The sequence below is a fragment of the Myotis lucifugus genome, unplaced genomic scaffold (assembly GCF_000147115.1).
Source record: "Myotis lucifugus unplaced genomic scaffold, Myoluc2.0 scaffold_77, whole genome shotgun sequence".
NCBI lineage: Eukaryota > Metazoa > Chordata > Mammalia > Chiroptera > Vespertilionidae > Myotis > Myotis lucifugus.
This window is the reverse complement of record NW_005871125.1, coordinates 136,602-153,742: the sequence shown is the minus strand read 5'-3', so window position 1 is coordinate 153,742 and position 17,141 is coordinate 136,602. Positions and strand designations below refer to the sequence as shown.

Here is a 17,141-nt window from a genome sequence, read left to right as displayed (position 1 = left end):
ACTGTTTTCTATAATGGTTGCACCAGTCTGCATTCCAACCAGCCGTGTACTAGGGTTCCCTTTTCTCCACATCCTCGCCAGCACTTGTCGTTTGTTGATTTGTTGATGGTAGCCATTCTGACAAGTGTGAGGTGATACCTCATTGTCATTTGAATTTGCATCTCTCTGATGACCAGTGACTTTGAGCATGTTTTCATATGTCTCTTGGCCATCTGTATGTACCCTTCAGAGAGGTGTCTCTTTAGGTCATTTGCCCATTTTTTTATTGGATTGTTTGCCTTTTGTTTTGTTGTTTGAGTTCCTTATATATTTTGGATGTAACCCTTTATCAGATGTATCATTGCCAAATATGTTCTCCCTGACAGTGGGCTCCCTTTTCATTTTTTAAAAAATGGTTTCTTTTGCTATGCAGAAGGTTTTTATTTTTATGTAGTCCCGTTTATTTTCTTCTTAGTATTGTTTGCTCTAGATGTATCTGCAAACATATTACTATGAGAGATAGGAGATTTTGCTGCCTATGGTTTCTTCTAGGATTTTTATGGTTTCACAACTTACATTTAAGTCTTTTATCCATTTAATTTATTGTGTATTGTGTAAGCTGGTGTCTAGTTTCATTTTTTGCATATATCCAATTTTCTCACCACCAATTATTGAAGAGACTATCTTGATTACATTGTATGCTCTTTCCTCCTTTGTCAAATATTAATTGAACATATGTCTTGGGTCAATTTCTGGGTTCTCTTTTCCATTGATCTATATGCCTGTTCTTGTGCCAGTACCAGGTTGTTCTGATTATAGTATAACTTGATACTGTTATTGTGACCCCTCCTACTTTGTTGTTCTTAAGATTTCTGTGGCTATTTGGGCTCTTTTTATGGTTCCATATAATTTTTGGAGTATTTGTTTTAGATCTGTGAAATATGCTGTTGGTAATTTAATAGGGATTGCAGTGAATCTATAGATTACTTTGGGTAGTATGGACATTTTAATTGTTCTACCAACCCATGAATACAGTTTATTCTTCCACTTGTTTATATCTTCCTCTCTTTTTTCTTTGTCCTATAGTTTTCTGAGTACAAATCTTTTACCTCCTTGGTTAAGTTTATTCCTAAGTATCTTAATTTTTTTGGTTGTACTGATAAATGGGATTGTTTGTCTAGTTTCTCTTTCTGAGAATTCATTATTGGTCTATAAAAATACCATGGATTTCTGGGTGTTAATTTTGTATCCTGCTACATTGCCAATTGCATCTATTAAATCTAATAGTTTTTTTTTTGGTGGAGTCTCTAGGGTTTTCTCTATACAATATCATGTCATCTGCAAATGAGAGGTTTGCTTCCTCCTTTCCAATTTGGGTGCCTTTTATGTTTTCTTGTCTTGTGTGGCTAGGACTTCCAGTACTGTGTTGAATAAGAATGGTGAAAGTGGACATCCTTGTCTTGTTCCTGTTCTTAAGGAAAATGATTTTAGTTTTGCCCATTGAGTATGATGTTGGCTATAGGTTTATCGTGTATGGCCTTTATCATATTGAGGTCTAATTTTTCTATTCCCACTTTGCTGAGTTTTTATCAAAGAAGGGTGTGGGATTTTATCTAATGCTTTTTCTGCGTCTATTGATATGATCATGTGATTTTTGTCTTTCAATTTGCTTATGTGATGTATCACATTTATTGGCTTGCGAATATTGTACCAGCCTTGAATCCCTCAAATAAATCCCACTTGGTCATGGTGTATGATCTTTTTAACATATTGCTGGGTCCGATTTGCTAATATTTTGAGGATTCTAGCATTTATGTTCATCAGGGATATTTGCCTTTAATTCTCTTTCTTTGTAGTGTCTTTATCTGATTTTGGAATTAGGATAATGCTGGCCTCATAAAAAGAGATTCGAAGTGTTCCTTCCTCTTGGATTTTTGGAATAGTTTGAGAAGGATAGATATTTGTTCCATAAGATCTTGGTTCTTAAGATTTTTTTTTTTAGAAAACTAATTAGGATGCATTGTTAAGCATGAAATATCATTACAAAAGCCTTTGAGAAAAATGACAAGCAAACCTGAAGAATTTAAAATTTGAAAATTGAAGTGTACTTTAGAAAATTTCTTTTGTACAAGATGGACTAAATAAGAGTTTTCAAACTACCTTCAGTTGTGTGGATTTTCAAAAACAAATCCTTGGACTTATTTAAAAGGTCTTTGAAAAGCAAGTCTGTTTCCTATTCATCTTCATTACTTATGTGTTTTTTGCTGTGGGGGGTGTGTGTGTGTGTGTGTGTGTGTGTGTGTGTGAGGCAGGGGTAGCTGAAAGGCTTTTACTTACTCACGCTGGTCATTTTGCCATTAGGACAAGCTCAGAGTAAGGACACAGCTCAGCAAGTGGCCCCCAAAACTCAGGAAATAATTTTGGCTTGAGTTGAAAGCAATAATTTCTGTGTTGCAAAATAGTATAAGATTGACAGGGGCCGGGTGTTTATTTTTCCCATCGCCTGTGAGAGCTGCTGCTGCTGCCCTCTGGTGTCCAACACGAGCTCCTGGCGGCCGTGGTGTGGATCTGGCGCGGGGCACACACGGCGTGTGGTTGTGGGGCAGACAGGTCTGCTCCCTGGTCCTCTGTGCAGGCCAGCGGGCCACATCATGCTTCCCCCTCGACAACCATGCTCCTGTCCACTTGCGTTTGGTTCTTTGATTCATCTTCCCCTATAGCAGTGATGGCGAACCTTTTGAGCTCGGTGTGTCAGCATTTTGAAAAACCCTAACTTAACTCGGGTGCTGTGTCACATATAGAAATTATTTGATATTTGCAACCATAGTAAAACAAAGATTTATATTTTTGATATTTATTTTATATATTTAAATGCCATTTAACAAAGAAAAATCAACCAAAAAAATGAGTTCGCGTGTCACCTCTGACACGCGTGTCATAGGTTTGCCATCACTGCCCTATAGCAACAGCCCAGTCCTGGCAGATGGATGTGGGTGGCATAGCTGTGTGTTCGAGGCTGTTTCACACTGTGGTTAGAGCACATTCGCTGGAGCCAGCCTGGGCTCAAATCCCAGCCTTGCGAGTAAGAAGCTGAGACCAGAGTCTGGCATGTCTGAAACCCTATCAACGATGGGCATTATTAGTAAGGTGTGCTCTGGGATGTACAGCACTTACATGAAGGAGAGTGTATGAAGGGGAATAGTGCCCTTCTCATTTCAGAGCATGCTGCCATATTTCATAAGAAACACAGAGAAATTATGCATCACCACCACCATCTTCTCCATCGCTCATTGGCAACCAGGTTTCCGCACACAAACCCATTGTCTGCACCACCGGAAACGCTCAGGTCACTGCCCTGCCCCACGTTGCCCTGGTGAAGCTTCCCTGGCGTCTCCTCTCCCTCACACCTCAGGAATCCATTGATTTTAAGTTACCATCCTGGCACTGCTGGGCTTTTCTGTTTAAGGTGCTTGACCAAGAGACGGGTCAAGGTCTGGGGTTATAGGGGCTGGAAGTGAGGTCAGCCTCCCAGGGCCATGAGGGTACTCAGGGTCTGAGCTGTTAGGATTGGGGTCAGGCCACCGTGTGCACTTTGCACCCTGCACAGAAGTGCGCCTGGAGGGACGAGTAGGCACGGAAATGCAGCAGGAGCTCTGCTAGACAAGCCACTCCAACTGGTGGGTAAGTCTTGCTTCACACCACATGGCCACCCCACTCAGGATCAGGGTCCATCTAAGCTCCCCATCCAAGCTCTTAGATAACGTTCATAACGTTAAGATACTGAGTCTTCATTCAAGAACAATGGGTCTCTTTCTACTTGGTCAGGTACTTCCGGGTCTTTGGGAGGTTTCTGAAGTGTTTTCTTACCTGTGTTGCACGGTTCTTGTTAAGTTTATTCATAAGTACTTTACCTTCTTTGTTGCTATTGTAAATAGGGCTTTCCTTCATCATTAAAACCTCTGGTTATTATTTGTATTTTATTAATTTTTAGTCCACCTGACCCGTTTTGGATTGAGTATCTCCTATTATTATGTTTCTATGTATTTCTCATTGTGTTTTCGATAGATAGCTGCTTCTTTATAAAGCTGGTTGCCCTTTTTTCCCCCTTAGGAACTTAATAGAGTTAGTATTTTGGACCTGTCGGTTGCCTTTGAACTTATACCTATTCAATGTCCCTAGTCCCTGTTTCATATTTAATCATTATCTCTTTAGTCAGTTTTTTTCTACATATATCTTTTGTTATTTGTTATTGATTTTAGAGAGGAAGGGATAGATAGAAACATTGATGAGAGACATCTACTGGCTGCCTCCTGCATGCCCCCTACTGGGGATTGAACTGGCAACCTGGGTATGTGCCCTGACTGGAAATTGAACCAGGGACCTCTTGGTTCATGGGTCGACGCTCAACCACTGAGTCACACCAGCCGAGCTTAATATAACCCATTTATTTTATAATCCCAAAACTTGAAATGAATTAAGCTAGACGCTAAATTTGCTGACTAGCATCCAAGTTTTCAATCTTTGGTCAGTTTTTAACAGTGTTCTTTGACTCCCAACTATTACTTGAACTATATTCTGAATTAGCTCAGTCTCTTTCTGCTTTTCTATTTTTCTTCTCATTTCTAGTTGCACTTTGTCATATAAAATATTTTATAACCCCAGACCGTGACCCGTCTCTTGGTCAAGCACCTTTTTTATCACTCCTACCTTTGCTTTACCCCAGACCTGATACAGGGTGGGGCAAAAGTAGCTTTACAGTTGAGTACTCAAAGCAGAGTTTTGGTTTTATTTTAAATCTTCATTGTTGAAAGTATTACATATATCCCATTTCCCCCATTAGCCTGCCCCTGCCCCCCAGCAACCTATTGTCTGTCCATGGGTTATGCATATATGCATACAAGTTAATTGGTTGATCTCTTCCCATCTTGCCCTGCCTTCCCTCTGACAGTCGGTTTGGTGCTTCTATGTCTCTAGTTCTATTTTTGTTCATCCGTTTGTTAGACTCCACATATAAATAAGATCATGTGATATTTGTCTTTCTCTGACTGGCTTATTTTGCTTAGCATAATGCTCTTCAGGCCCATCCATGCTGTTGCAAATGGTAAGATTTCTTTCTTACAGCTGTGTAGTGTTCAGTTGTATAGCTGTACCACAGTTTTTTAACCCACTCACCTGCTGATGGGCACTTAAGCTGTTTCCAAATTGTAAATTGTGCTACTATGAACATAGGGGTGCATATATCCTTTCTAATGTCTTAGGATATATTCCTAGAAGTGGGATCACTGGGTCAAATGGGAGTTCCACTTTTTTATTTTGGGGGGAAATTCCATACTGTTTTCCACAGAGGCTGCACCAGTCTGCAGAGTTTATTCTTATATTATTTATTGTATTATTTTCCATACGAACAACTCTAAACCTACTTTTGCCTGCCCCTTATATTAAATGCTCACCACCAATCCTTTGGCTGAGGTTTCCCCAGTGATTTTTTTGGTTGAATGAAACTCATCTGCTAGAAGACTATTCGAGAAGAGCTGACATGCACCGTATCCCGTGCACGCTTACATTTTTTTGGAACTATTTTTCTAGAGCCTGATACTTGCAGGAGAGCTCGTCTGGACATAGCAGCCTTGGCTCATACTCTAATTTCTGATTGAAGGTGGCTTTCACATCCTCCGATGCTTGATTGCATTTACTTGGCAGTGTTGTGTTGTATCTTTTTTCACTTTATAGTTTATTTTGGCAGGGGCATTTTCATAAAAGGATGGATTCCTTGTTATTTTCTGTTATAATAATTTTGTGTAAATGTAGGCTGCTTTTACTAATTTCACGAGTTTGAAGTATTTACAATTTCTAATTTAAGAGGATCTTTTTCCGGCAGTTTAGCCACATATACTTTTTCATGTATTATTTGGGGGTGGGAGTGGGAAAGATCGCATGTACTCCAATTTTTTATCCCTATTTTTCTTATAGGACCTGAAATGTCCCTTCTTTTATTTCCTTTTTCCTTTATGATCTGGTTTCCAAAGGGTGTATCTCCCTTCCTCTGTATCCTTTTCTCCCAAAAGCAATGCCTTTCACACAGCCACCTTGATGCATGCACACTTAAGTCCCTTCCTTGGGGTCACCTCTGTGATGTACCAGGACTCTACCGTATTTTATACTTCAGGGTAACATTCTTTCCAGCGATGGTTTCAAATCAATTCTTGGCTCCATCCTCGCCTCCTCCTGCTCTCGTCCATACTGTTTTCTAGGGCTTGTGCCCAAAATGTGTCATCCCGCTCTGCTGAGATTTGGTATTAACTTTTTTTTTACTTACAGGTGATTTGAAGGTTATATAAATTTTCTATCTTCTAGTTAAACTGAGATTTGGGGTTTTGTTTAGTTTTAGTTCTTTTTCCTGCCGATCTGGATTGCTAGTTACTGCATTAATCTAGGCCACCTCTTTAGAACAGTACTTGGGCACAACTAGGGAAAAGATGGTGTTTTCTGCAGGACTGTGGTCATCTCAGTGATGTAGAGAGATCTGAGCGAGAGAAAGGGGGTGCATTCTCTGCATACTGTGAAAACCACTGAAAGACTGACTTATCATAGGATTTTTAGGGCAAAAAAAAAACCACACAAAGAAATAGATTTAAGTATTTGAAGAGTTTAGTTGCATTCAATTTTGTTTTTAAACAAAGTACCAGGTGATATAAAATAAAAATATCTTCCTAAGCTCTGCCTAATACTTTCAAATCCATCATTTACCCAGCAACCCCAGAAGAAGTAAAGGTTTTATCACACAAGCATTTTCATGTTTGACAGATGAGGGAACCAGAACTCAGAGACTTACACAATTTCATGGTTACAGAGTTGGCTTGAGTAGAGCCAGGGGTAAAACATGAGCCTCTAACTTCACCTAGTCATAGCCGTTATCACTTGTTTGATCATCTTCCCAATTTTGTTATCATTCATTCAATCACTTTTGTACCCTAAGGCCACTCCTTGATAATAAATTACCAGGGTGAGACACTTTTCAGTGTTATACTTCAAATTGATTTGCTCTGTAAAAACAATGCCAGCTGCTTGTCTGAAAGTAGGAAATCTTTTCTCCACTAATGATCCATCTTCCTCTCTCTCCACAGAGGACAGTTATGGGATGGATGGGAAGGTTAGCCTTCCCAGTCCCACTGCAGACATCGGCGGGCAAGGCCTGGAGGGTTTATACAGCATAAAGGAAAGCATCTATGAGCACAGACAGAACTACAGACTTAGTCTGGCTGACTGGACTACTTACTTGGAGGATGTAGATAGAGTATTTGCACTGCTGAACAGTCACCACGAGCAAAAGAAAACAAGTAAGACTACAACTGCTCGAAGTGATGGGTTCCTGGCTGTATCTGCTGAGCCCTCTGTGCCGGTAGAGATGGCCTCTGCTGAGTCAGAAGAAGACCCAAGCCCTACGGTTGAGGAAGCCCCTCATTTGACGTTGCCAGCTGACCTTCAAACCCTGCATTTGAACCGACCAACATTCAGTCCGGAGAGTAAACTTGAATGGAATAACGACATTCCAGAAGTTAGTCGTTTGTATTCTGAACACTGGAGAAATCATAAAACTGACCAATGGATGGAGCATGAAGAGGTGAGTCATCTTGAACTTGACCTCAGTGGTGGTGACATGCCAGAGCTGGTGCTCAAACTCGACCCCAGGCTGCAGCCCATCAGCAGGCACCAGAAAGGCCTTCCCCAGGATGGTGGTCCGGGAGAAGATGTTTCCGAAGATCAGCTGTATCTTCCTGGGCATTCTGACCCGGATTCCACTCCTCAGACGATCGAAGTGTCCACCTCGGAGCAGCCTAGTAACGCCAGCGGCATGGAGAGCATGTCTAACGAGGTGGAGAAAAGTCACAGAAGGGAGACTGATTAGACAAAATTGTTACCTGACCCTAAACACAGTATTAACTTTTTATCAGTAAATAAAGGCAATCAAGACAACCAACATTCCAAGCTACCCTAGGTACCTGCCTGCAGTAGACGTCAGTGCGCATGCGAGCGGACGCACAAGGAGCTGGTGCTGTAATTCACTGTGTGTCAAGGCGAGAAAGAAAGGTAATTTGTGGATTTTTGTTGGTTTAGTGGATACTAAAACAGTATTAACTTTGGAAAGTTGTAGAGACCTGCGTATACAAATGCTGTCCACCAAGATGGCTAGAATTGTGCCTTCCTGCATTTCTGAAACTGGATGTCCTCGGTGAAACTTTCAACACACTTCCCACTGCCTGCATCATGTGGTTTGGACTCATTTTTAACCACTGGAATTTTTCAATGCCATCACTTTTAGGTCAATGATTTTGCACTTTGAGATCTAAAAGCCATGTCTGTTTGGCTAGTCTTTTTTTTTTTTTTTACAGGCTTGTCACAGTCTCACTGCTTGCTCTCAGTGTGACAAATTAAAATAGACCCCCAAGGATGACACACAGTATGGATCCCATATTGTTTAACATACGCTTTTGCCAGAAAATATTGCATGTGGTTTCCCTTGACTTGCTAAAACTGATTAGCAGAAAGGCATGGCTAATGTTAGCAGCAAAAATAAATAAGCAAAACAAAGATCACTTGCTCTCTCTGTGCCTAGCCTCAAAGTGTTCATCATATACTTAAGATAGCTAAATTTTTATTTTCTTAACAGGATAAAAGGACTAAAGATTCCCCTCCATCTTTGTTTTGTTTTGGCCTGGCTAATAAGCTTAAGTGTTGAGAAAATATATTTTGTTTTGAATTTATATACGGAATTTTTCCAATAAAACATACTCGTGAATGTTTCATAATTTAAACACATATATTGTATGATTAAGACCTTCACCAAGTTCTGATTTTTTAAAGGCATAGTTCAAAACGTGTTCTTGAAAACATTCTTATTATGTATTAGATTTTTAAAGACCAGCAAAAGGATTACCTCATTGAAAGTTATCAGTATCCTAATCAACTTCCCAGTAATAGCTTAACAGTGATTTTCCTTTTAGATAAGTCAAACACATAGGTAAATCATGTTTTCTTTAAGTGTTTAAGGTAAACTCTTTTAAAGATAATTTACCATGGTATAGCTGAATCTTCGATAACTTTAAGTCCTTATTGTAGACTCTGTACATATGTTAAAATTCACTAGCTCTTTATCAGATGTGTGTGCCACCGGCTGAATGACAGAGGAAACATATTTATGGTCATGAATGATATGCTTTGTAAAAAGGCTTCAAGTTATTAAGAAGCATACCGTGTTGTTTTTTTAAATCTTGTGTAATATTCTGTAATACTTTTATAGAACAATTCTGGCTTCAGGAAAGTCTAGAAGCATTATTTCTTGAAATAAAAGGTGTTTAAACTTTACCTGTTTCAGAGGAATGAACTGGACCAAGTTCTTGAGGTACACCCATTCCTTATAGTAAAACTAAGACCTGATCTCAATTTACATGAATAGTAGCCGTAGCAGTAAAAATGACCGAAAGTCCGTGTGTTACAGAACATTCTCAGGTCAGGGATCACAGCATAGATTTGTCTCATGGCTGTCAGGAGGATGTGCTGGACAGCACAGGAGCACACCCCCCACCAAAGGCAGTTTGGGTTCTTTGGGGACCTTGGACTTTGGTGGAGACCTAACCACCCTCCAAAACCTCGAGTTTTCTGATGGACAGAGTCCATGCACTTCCTTCTCCAGATTTCCTGAGGACCTTTCCCCCTCAGGAAGAGCTGCTAACAATTCCTGTCCAGAAATCAGAAATCTCTGGTAGTAAAGGGGGAAAAAGCAAAGGACTTTGGGAGCTGCCAGTTCAGTCCTCGGATAACTGAGGAAGCCATCTGTATTGTTAGAGCTGCTATGAGAGAACATCACAGACTTGATGCCTTAAACGACAGAAACGTATTTTCTCACCGTTCTGGAGGCTGGAAGCAAGACCTGTGGGCAGGGCTGGTTTCTCTTGAGGCCTCTCTCCTTGGCTTGCAGATGGGCCACCTTCTCGCTGTGTCCTCGCGTGGCCTTTTCTCTGTTCATCCTCTCTCTCACCAGTCGATGAGATTAGGACTTCAATATGTGAATTTAGAGGAGACACAATCCAGTCCACAACCCCAGCATTTCAACCCCAGCATTTCATCAAGAGTCCCAGGTAATGGTGTTGTCCAAAGGCACGTCATTGTGCCTTCTTCCTTTCCTGTAAAATGTGTCTAGGCCAAAGGTTGCTCTCCTGGAGAAAATTACATTTTAGTTCAATTCGATAACCATGGAGTACCAACTATCTCAGATCTTGAAGGGCCCTTAGAGACTGGCTGGCCAACTGGCCTCAGTTGGATCTGGGAGGAGGCTGATGCTCAGAAGGTCTGAGCAAGTGTCCCACCTGCCCATTCCGTACAGACATAGAAGAGGAAGAGATTAGCAGAGGCAAAGGCCAGCCCCTCCCCACTTTCCCAACACACATGCTCATGCACATTCTCTCTCCCCCTCTCTCACACACACATACCAGATTAGGGAAGAAAGGCCATTAGGGGGACCCCATTTGATTAGGAGTAATAGAACAATGACCATGAAATTGGACCTAACTTCATGGCAAACTCTAATTTTTACTACCTGTGTGAGCTTAGAAAAGTCACATAACCTCTTGAAACAGCTTCCTCAATTGTAAAATGAGAGGTTTGAATTTAAAATAGAAAATGCATAGCATATGTGCTTGCTTTTCACAAAATGTGCCCAGGGAAGACATTGCTAATGCGTAGACACTTTGCCATTAAGCCAGAGCATCGATGCCCACTTCTGCCTGAGCCAGCTACCACCAACACTGCAGATCTGGTGTTGGCATGCAAGACAGAAACCTGTCCTATCCAAACCAGATAATGATTGAGGCTCCTCCCAGCTTTCTATAAAGAAATCACCTATAACCACCGACATCTGCAGGGTGTTTTAAGAAAGAAGGAATGAATACTTATCACTCCCATTCCACACCAAACATACCTTTTAAGAAGTTAAAAATTAATGCTTACTTTTCAGGACTTGCTTTAGAGCTGATATGGTCTCAGATATAAGAAGGTCTTCCATTTCCCAAATTAGTCCAGTTCTGCTTGATATTTTCAAATTTCATTTTAATAGAAAACAAAGATCTTCCATTGATAATCAAAATATTTGGGGCAATTAATACCATGATGTGGTCCACTAGCCTGGTTCATTGGGTATGAACTTATAGAAGCTGCTATGGAAGCTGCAATCGCCCCCTCGACCCCTTTCCCATCTCTAGCCTCTCCCACCTCCAACACATCCCACACTCACTGCCAGGTGAGCCTGTCATTACTGTGGCTCAGATCTCAGCCTCTGACTCAGAAATCTTCAATGATTGCTTAACATCCTCTTGAAGCTCTAGCCTAAGCATGTCAAACTCAAAGGCTAACACGGGCCAAATAAACAAGGCATGTGGCCCACGGGCCGCAAGTTTGACATGTTTGCTCTAGCCTTTCATCCACCCACCTGCTCCCCCTCCACCTCAACTGTCACTACCAGCTTCCCCTGGGTTGGCACCACCTTCCCAGGTCTTAATTTTTCTCCACTTTCCATCTGTCCTCCTGGGGTTTATCCCCATTCACCATTTCAACCTATAGAAATCCCACCCACTCTTCAATTCCCATATTATTTGAAGTTTTACTTTTCCTTCCCTGTTCTCCTCCAACCCTGGATATAATATCTCCTCCATTTTACACGGTCCCCAGGTAAAGAAACACCAATGTTGTATCAAGTCTGGGGGCAACAGAGTGAGAATAGCTGGCCACATGCATAGCCTTGCTCCTTCCCCCATTTCAGACCAAGAAACTTACCTAGTTCCTCTTAAAGGGCTGGCTCATGAACTTACTTGGATTCGATCCCTCTGAGCTCCAGTGCTGGGGTGCCGGCTTGAAAGGAACCAGGGACATTCGGGGAGGAAATGGATTGTCTGGCATCAGGGCAAGAACTCGGGGGTGGCTTTCTTCCCGTCAGGGGTGTTTGCAGGGGTCATTTTTCCTACGCTGAGACCTCCACCTTCGCAGAGCTGACAGGTAGCCATATCTGAGTCTCCATCAGCCTGGCTCACACAGTTCACTCTGCCCTAGTGATTCCCTGAGACCCTACCCCATTCAATTTGCAGCCCCACTCAAGCTGTTTGCCATATGAATGGCCTATTCTGGCTCAGGCTACAGACTTTGCTAATCTCTCTCAAAAAAGCAGTAGCTGGTATCAGCATACCCCATACCTATCAATAAAAGACCCAAGACCCAGCACTAGCACCAGCCTGCCTTACTTCAAAGCTGTGCCTCAGCTGGGCACTCCAAACCCAATACAAGTAGCAGCCATCTGCAGACATCTCTGTAGCTCCTGCCAGGTGGTTCCAGGCAGTGGTTGATGTCGCACCTCCCAGGAGTTCCCAGAGCCAGTGCATCCAGTGGCCAGCTTCAGAACATACCAGATTACAACTCTACACACCCACAAGCAACACACTCAAGGGAAGGGGCAAGCTCAGTGAGCACCAAAGCCCCATTGAAGCAGGTCCTGCTCCATAGGAGTGTCTCCTGCACAGTTGCTCTTCCACTGTAGTCGCAGCCGGTCCTCACAGCCAATTGGCCTGGGGGTCAATTCCTCCCAGTGATGCCAACAATAATCAAGACTCAACTACAAGACTGTGCACACAGCCCACACAGGGGTACACCTTAGAGTGCCCAGCTCCGGTGACTGGGGAGGGTGAGCCACTGGGCCCTACAGGTCACCTACTACACAAGACCATTCTACCAGTTACCAAGAGACATAGCCGCTCTACCTAATACATATAATTAAACAGGGAAGGAGCCAAAATGCGGAGACAAAGAGACATGTCACAAGTGAAAGAACAAGAAATCTCCAGAAAAATATCTAAATGAAATTGAAGCAAGCAAACTAGATAAGAAAAAGCTAAAGGAGTTCATCACCACCAAACCAGTATTACATGAAATGTTGAAGGGCATTCTAGAAAAGAGAAGAAAAAAAATGATAGAAAATATGAACAATAAAATGGCAATAAATACATATCTATCAACAATTGAATCTAAAAATCAAAATAAATGAGCAAGAAATATAATGAACAAAGTAAACTGATGAATAAAATAGAATCAGATGCATGGAAACATGGAACAGACTGACAAATATCAGAGGGAAGGGGGGAGGGCAGGAAGGGATTAACCAAAGATCTTATATGCATCTATGCGTTACCTACGGACACAGACAATAGGGTGGTGAAGGCCTGGGGTGGGGCAGGAACTGGGTGGAGGGGGAAATAGGGGAAGAAAAGGGGGACATCTGTAATACTCTCAACAGTAAAGATTTAAAAATAATAATAATAAAAGAAACGTACCCAATGTGACCATTGGTTAGTATTAGTCAACTCACCTCGTTGTGTTGTTGATGTTGAACAGTTTGCCAGCATAATACCTTGGCCTCAGAGTGAGTCCAGTGTTGTATGAAGTAGATAGAATGACTTTCAAAAATCAGATTTTTTTCCTGCTGGGACATCTCTGATCCCAGATGTTAGGGAAGCACAGCAGAAGGGTAGGTACAAAGGGAGCTACAGAGTTGAAGTCTTTCGTGCTGAGCACCACCTCATTTTTCTGCTGGCAAATGGGAGTGGTGAGCAGAGGTATCTACCTTCTGTTCTGAATTTCCAGCCCTCACACGGGTCGGCCTCCCAGGACTATAGAGAATCTGCATCCTCTACCCCAATCCTCTTCTCCCACATTACCTCCCAGCAACCGACAGTTCACATGACCCAGAACCAGAGTGCAACCAATCCAACCACTAATAGGAGAGAGAGGTCATTCACTTCACCACCTTAAATTAATATGTATGTGGTTAAGAGTCCCATGCAACTCAAGCCCAGGAACCGGAAGAGCCCAGAGATTAGCAGAGCATGTATTTTCCATACTGACCAGTAGATGGCGCTGTAGTGCAACTAAAGACATTTTGGCTGGGAGCCAGGACCCGGCCCCTGGCAGACCTGCCACTGAATTGATTTCTAAAGTAGCTTCACTACCACTTAGACAAGAACACATCTAGAACAGCATGATCCACAGCAGGCTTGCTCTTTCTTCAGTGCCTAGGATCCTAGCCAAGCCAGCAGGCCAATGAACGGTCTTAGCATTCTACTGATTTATATGGATATTATGAGTTGGAACTATGTCAAACTTTGACATTTAAATTCAAAAGTGAGCACCGAATATTGATTGCCTTGCTTTCCAATGACTTTGTGCAATTAAAAATGTTTGTTGGCTCCCACAGGCCCTGTCTGCCCAGCTGACAGTTTTAAAAACAAGAGAGGAATTGGGTGCTTTTTAATAGCTCTTAAAACGCTGAGGTCAGACCAAGTCTGGGCTAAAGCAGTAGCTACCTCATAATCTTTCCTCCCTCATTTCTCAAAAAGAAACTTTTTCCCATGTACTTATTTCAAAAACAACACAATTTACAGACTGACAATTTACAGACTGGTTCTGTCTCTCCCATTAAAGAAATTAAAGAGGAACCTTTTGCCTAAACTGCACACAAAATTGTGGAGAGGCTGGTAGATTGGAGCAGGGGGTACTATGTGCTCTTTGCATAATGGCTCCCTTGATGAATGCACAAAGCCACTCTGAGAAATAAGCATTTATCCAGAAGTCAACAGACATACTGCACTCCCCAATAGCATGTATCTTGAGCCACTGTGACTCTTCAGTTCCGCCGTGCAGGGGGTGACGAGGTAAGAAAGGGAAATCAATTAGCTGCTCTCCACCTACCCAGTGCTCAAGGCGGCCTCCTAACTATAAAATATAACCACTCTGTGCTTCGGTCCATGGGTCAAGCTGTTACTTCCACGCTCCTTTACCTCCTTCCGCCTTTCACTCAAAAGTCTCAGATGCCAGTGTCCTTGCAAAACTTTGCCTTCCATCGGAAGAGACCAGGAAACCCAGTGCTTTCCCCCAAGGGTGGAGTCTGAGCTCACGTTCCTGCTCCAATTTCAGACCAGTTCGTGGGCGCTTTAGCAACGATGAACTCCATCCGTGGAGGTTGGGGAAAGGGAGTTTTAACTGCTTTGTTGGCAAAGTTTGGACAGTCACTCCAGAAATCATTCGTTTTTATGCTTGAGACTTGGAACTTCCCTTTTGTTTACCAATTTTCAGAAGAATGAGTTGGATTCCTTTGGGAATTCTTCTTAATTTGTCATGGCCAAATGTGTGGCAAAAAGAAAAAAAACGAATACTTACCAAATGCTCACCATTTGCTCCTGTACACATCCTGGATCCCAGAAGTTAGGCAGGGATGTGCAACTGGTTCAGACAATGCAATTTTGACAAGTGTCACTTCTGGGCTGAGAAAGAGAAAAGGCCTTTGCCTTCTCTGGGCTCTTTCTTTCCTTGCTCAGCAAAGATGACCAACCCTGAAGGTTCCAGATGGTGCAGCTTCAAGATAGTAGAACCTCACCCGAGCTGGTTTGGCTCAGTGCATAGAGTGTCGCCCTGCGGACCAAAGGGTCCCAGGTTCAATTCCAGGCAAGGGCATGTACCTCAGTTGCAGGCTCCTCCCTGGCCCAGGCCCTGGTCAGGGAGCGTGCAGGAGGCAACCAATCCATGTATTTCTCTCACATTGATGTTTCTCTGTCTTTCCCTCTCTCTCCCACTCTCTCTAAAAATCAACGGGGGAAAAACAAACACACAAAAAAGATGGTAAAACCTCTGTCAGGCTGGGCCCTTGAGGACATGTACATGGAACACACCCATAGAACCATGTCATGGAAATAAGTAGCAAACTTTCATGCTATGGAGCCACTGAGATTTGGCAGTTAGCATGTTTTTAAGCATAATTCAGCTTATCTTGACTAGCATAAACCTTATTCAGGGCACATAGTTCTGCAGGGCCAAAGTCTGAATTTAAATTAAGCGATGGACTACTTAAAATTACTCTGGTGACTCAATGAAAAATGTGCTCCTGCAGGCTCTTAAAACTATAGTCTTAATAGATGACATGTAGGACATTTGACTTCAAGGCAGAATTATCAGTTACATAAGGAGTTCATTACCACTATTTTTCAGAGCAGTGGTGGGCTATTTAATCCAATCAAACCCCTGGGTCTTCATTGTGTGGAGGGATGATCACACCAGCTTCACTGCTTCGTCTCTTCACACAACAAAAATCGTAAGAGACAAACTCCTTTCAATCCAACACACTTTATTCTTATTTTTTTAACTTTTTTTCTTAATTTTCAGTGATCAAGTATTCAAGATGTTGTAAACCGAGGTCGATTAGTACATTGACAATAGATTTCATTAAACACAAGGAAATTATACATATTTTAAATTACCCTAAGAGGTCACCAAATAAATACTCATTTTTTAAATCGCAAAATCAGAGTTCTTTATGCAACAACTCAAAACAGCCTTTCATCACAGGCATACACACCTCTACACACAAAACACACACACACACGCTGAACACACACTCCATTAGGATCCTGACGCCAGCTGGTTTGACACAGTATCACATCTCCTTTAAAGAACTAGAGGCTGACCTGCCTGTTCGTGCTTCTATCTGACATTTGGGGTTTGGGGTGGAGGTATGTATTTTAAGAGAAATGCTCACTATAAAATCTTACCAATTATTCTTATTTTTCTTTTCTAGATACAAACTTTAAACTTCTTTTGTTCACCCCTTTGGTTTAACACAGTGGTTCTCAACCTTCCTAATGCCGCGACCCTTTAATACAGTTCCTCATGTTGTGGTGACCCCCAACCATAAAATTATTTTCGTTGCTACTTCATAGCTGTAATTTTGCTACTATTATGAATCGTAATGTAAATATCTGATATGCAGGATGTATTTTCATTGTTACAAATTGAACATAATTAAAGCATAGTGATTCATCACAAAAACAATATGTAATTATATATGTGTTTTCTGATGGTCTTAGGCGACCCCTGTGAAAGGGTCGTTCGACCCCCAAAGGGATCGCGACCCACAGGTTGAGAACCACTGGAACATGTCCCTTCAATTACATTGGTTTTAGTTTTTAATATTTTCTCCTTCAATTTTCACATGTAATAGAATACCAGAAAAAAGACAACACCTTCCAAACCCTAGTATTAAAAACACCTTACATGGGTGTGCGTTTTTAGAGAAT

At 41.9% G+C, this 17,141-nt stretch overlaps 1 protein-coding gene across 5 annotated transcripts in view; it reads left to right on the top strand.

The window, feature by feature from the left end:
* Positions 1 to 9,340, top strand: part of SULF1 (sulfatase 1) — a 158,235-nt gene extending 148,895 nt beyond the window's left edge. For all 5 annotated transcript variants that reach the window (XM_006090596.3, XM_023755414.1, XM_023755415.1 and 2 more), the window contains one exon: positions 7,104 to 9,340. In XM_006090596.3, coding sequence (XP_006090658.1) covers positions 7,104 to 7,134 — 31 coding nt within the window. In that variant the 3' untranslated portion in view covers positions 7,135 to 9,340. The remainder of the gene's footprint in view (positions 1 to 7,103) is intronic.
* Positions 9,341 to 17,141: the final 7,801 nt, after the last annotated feature.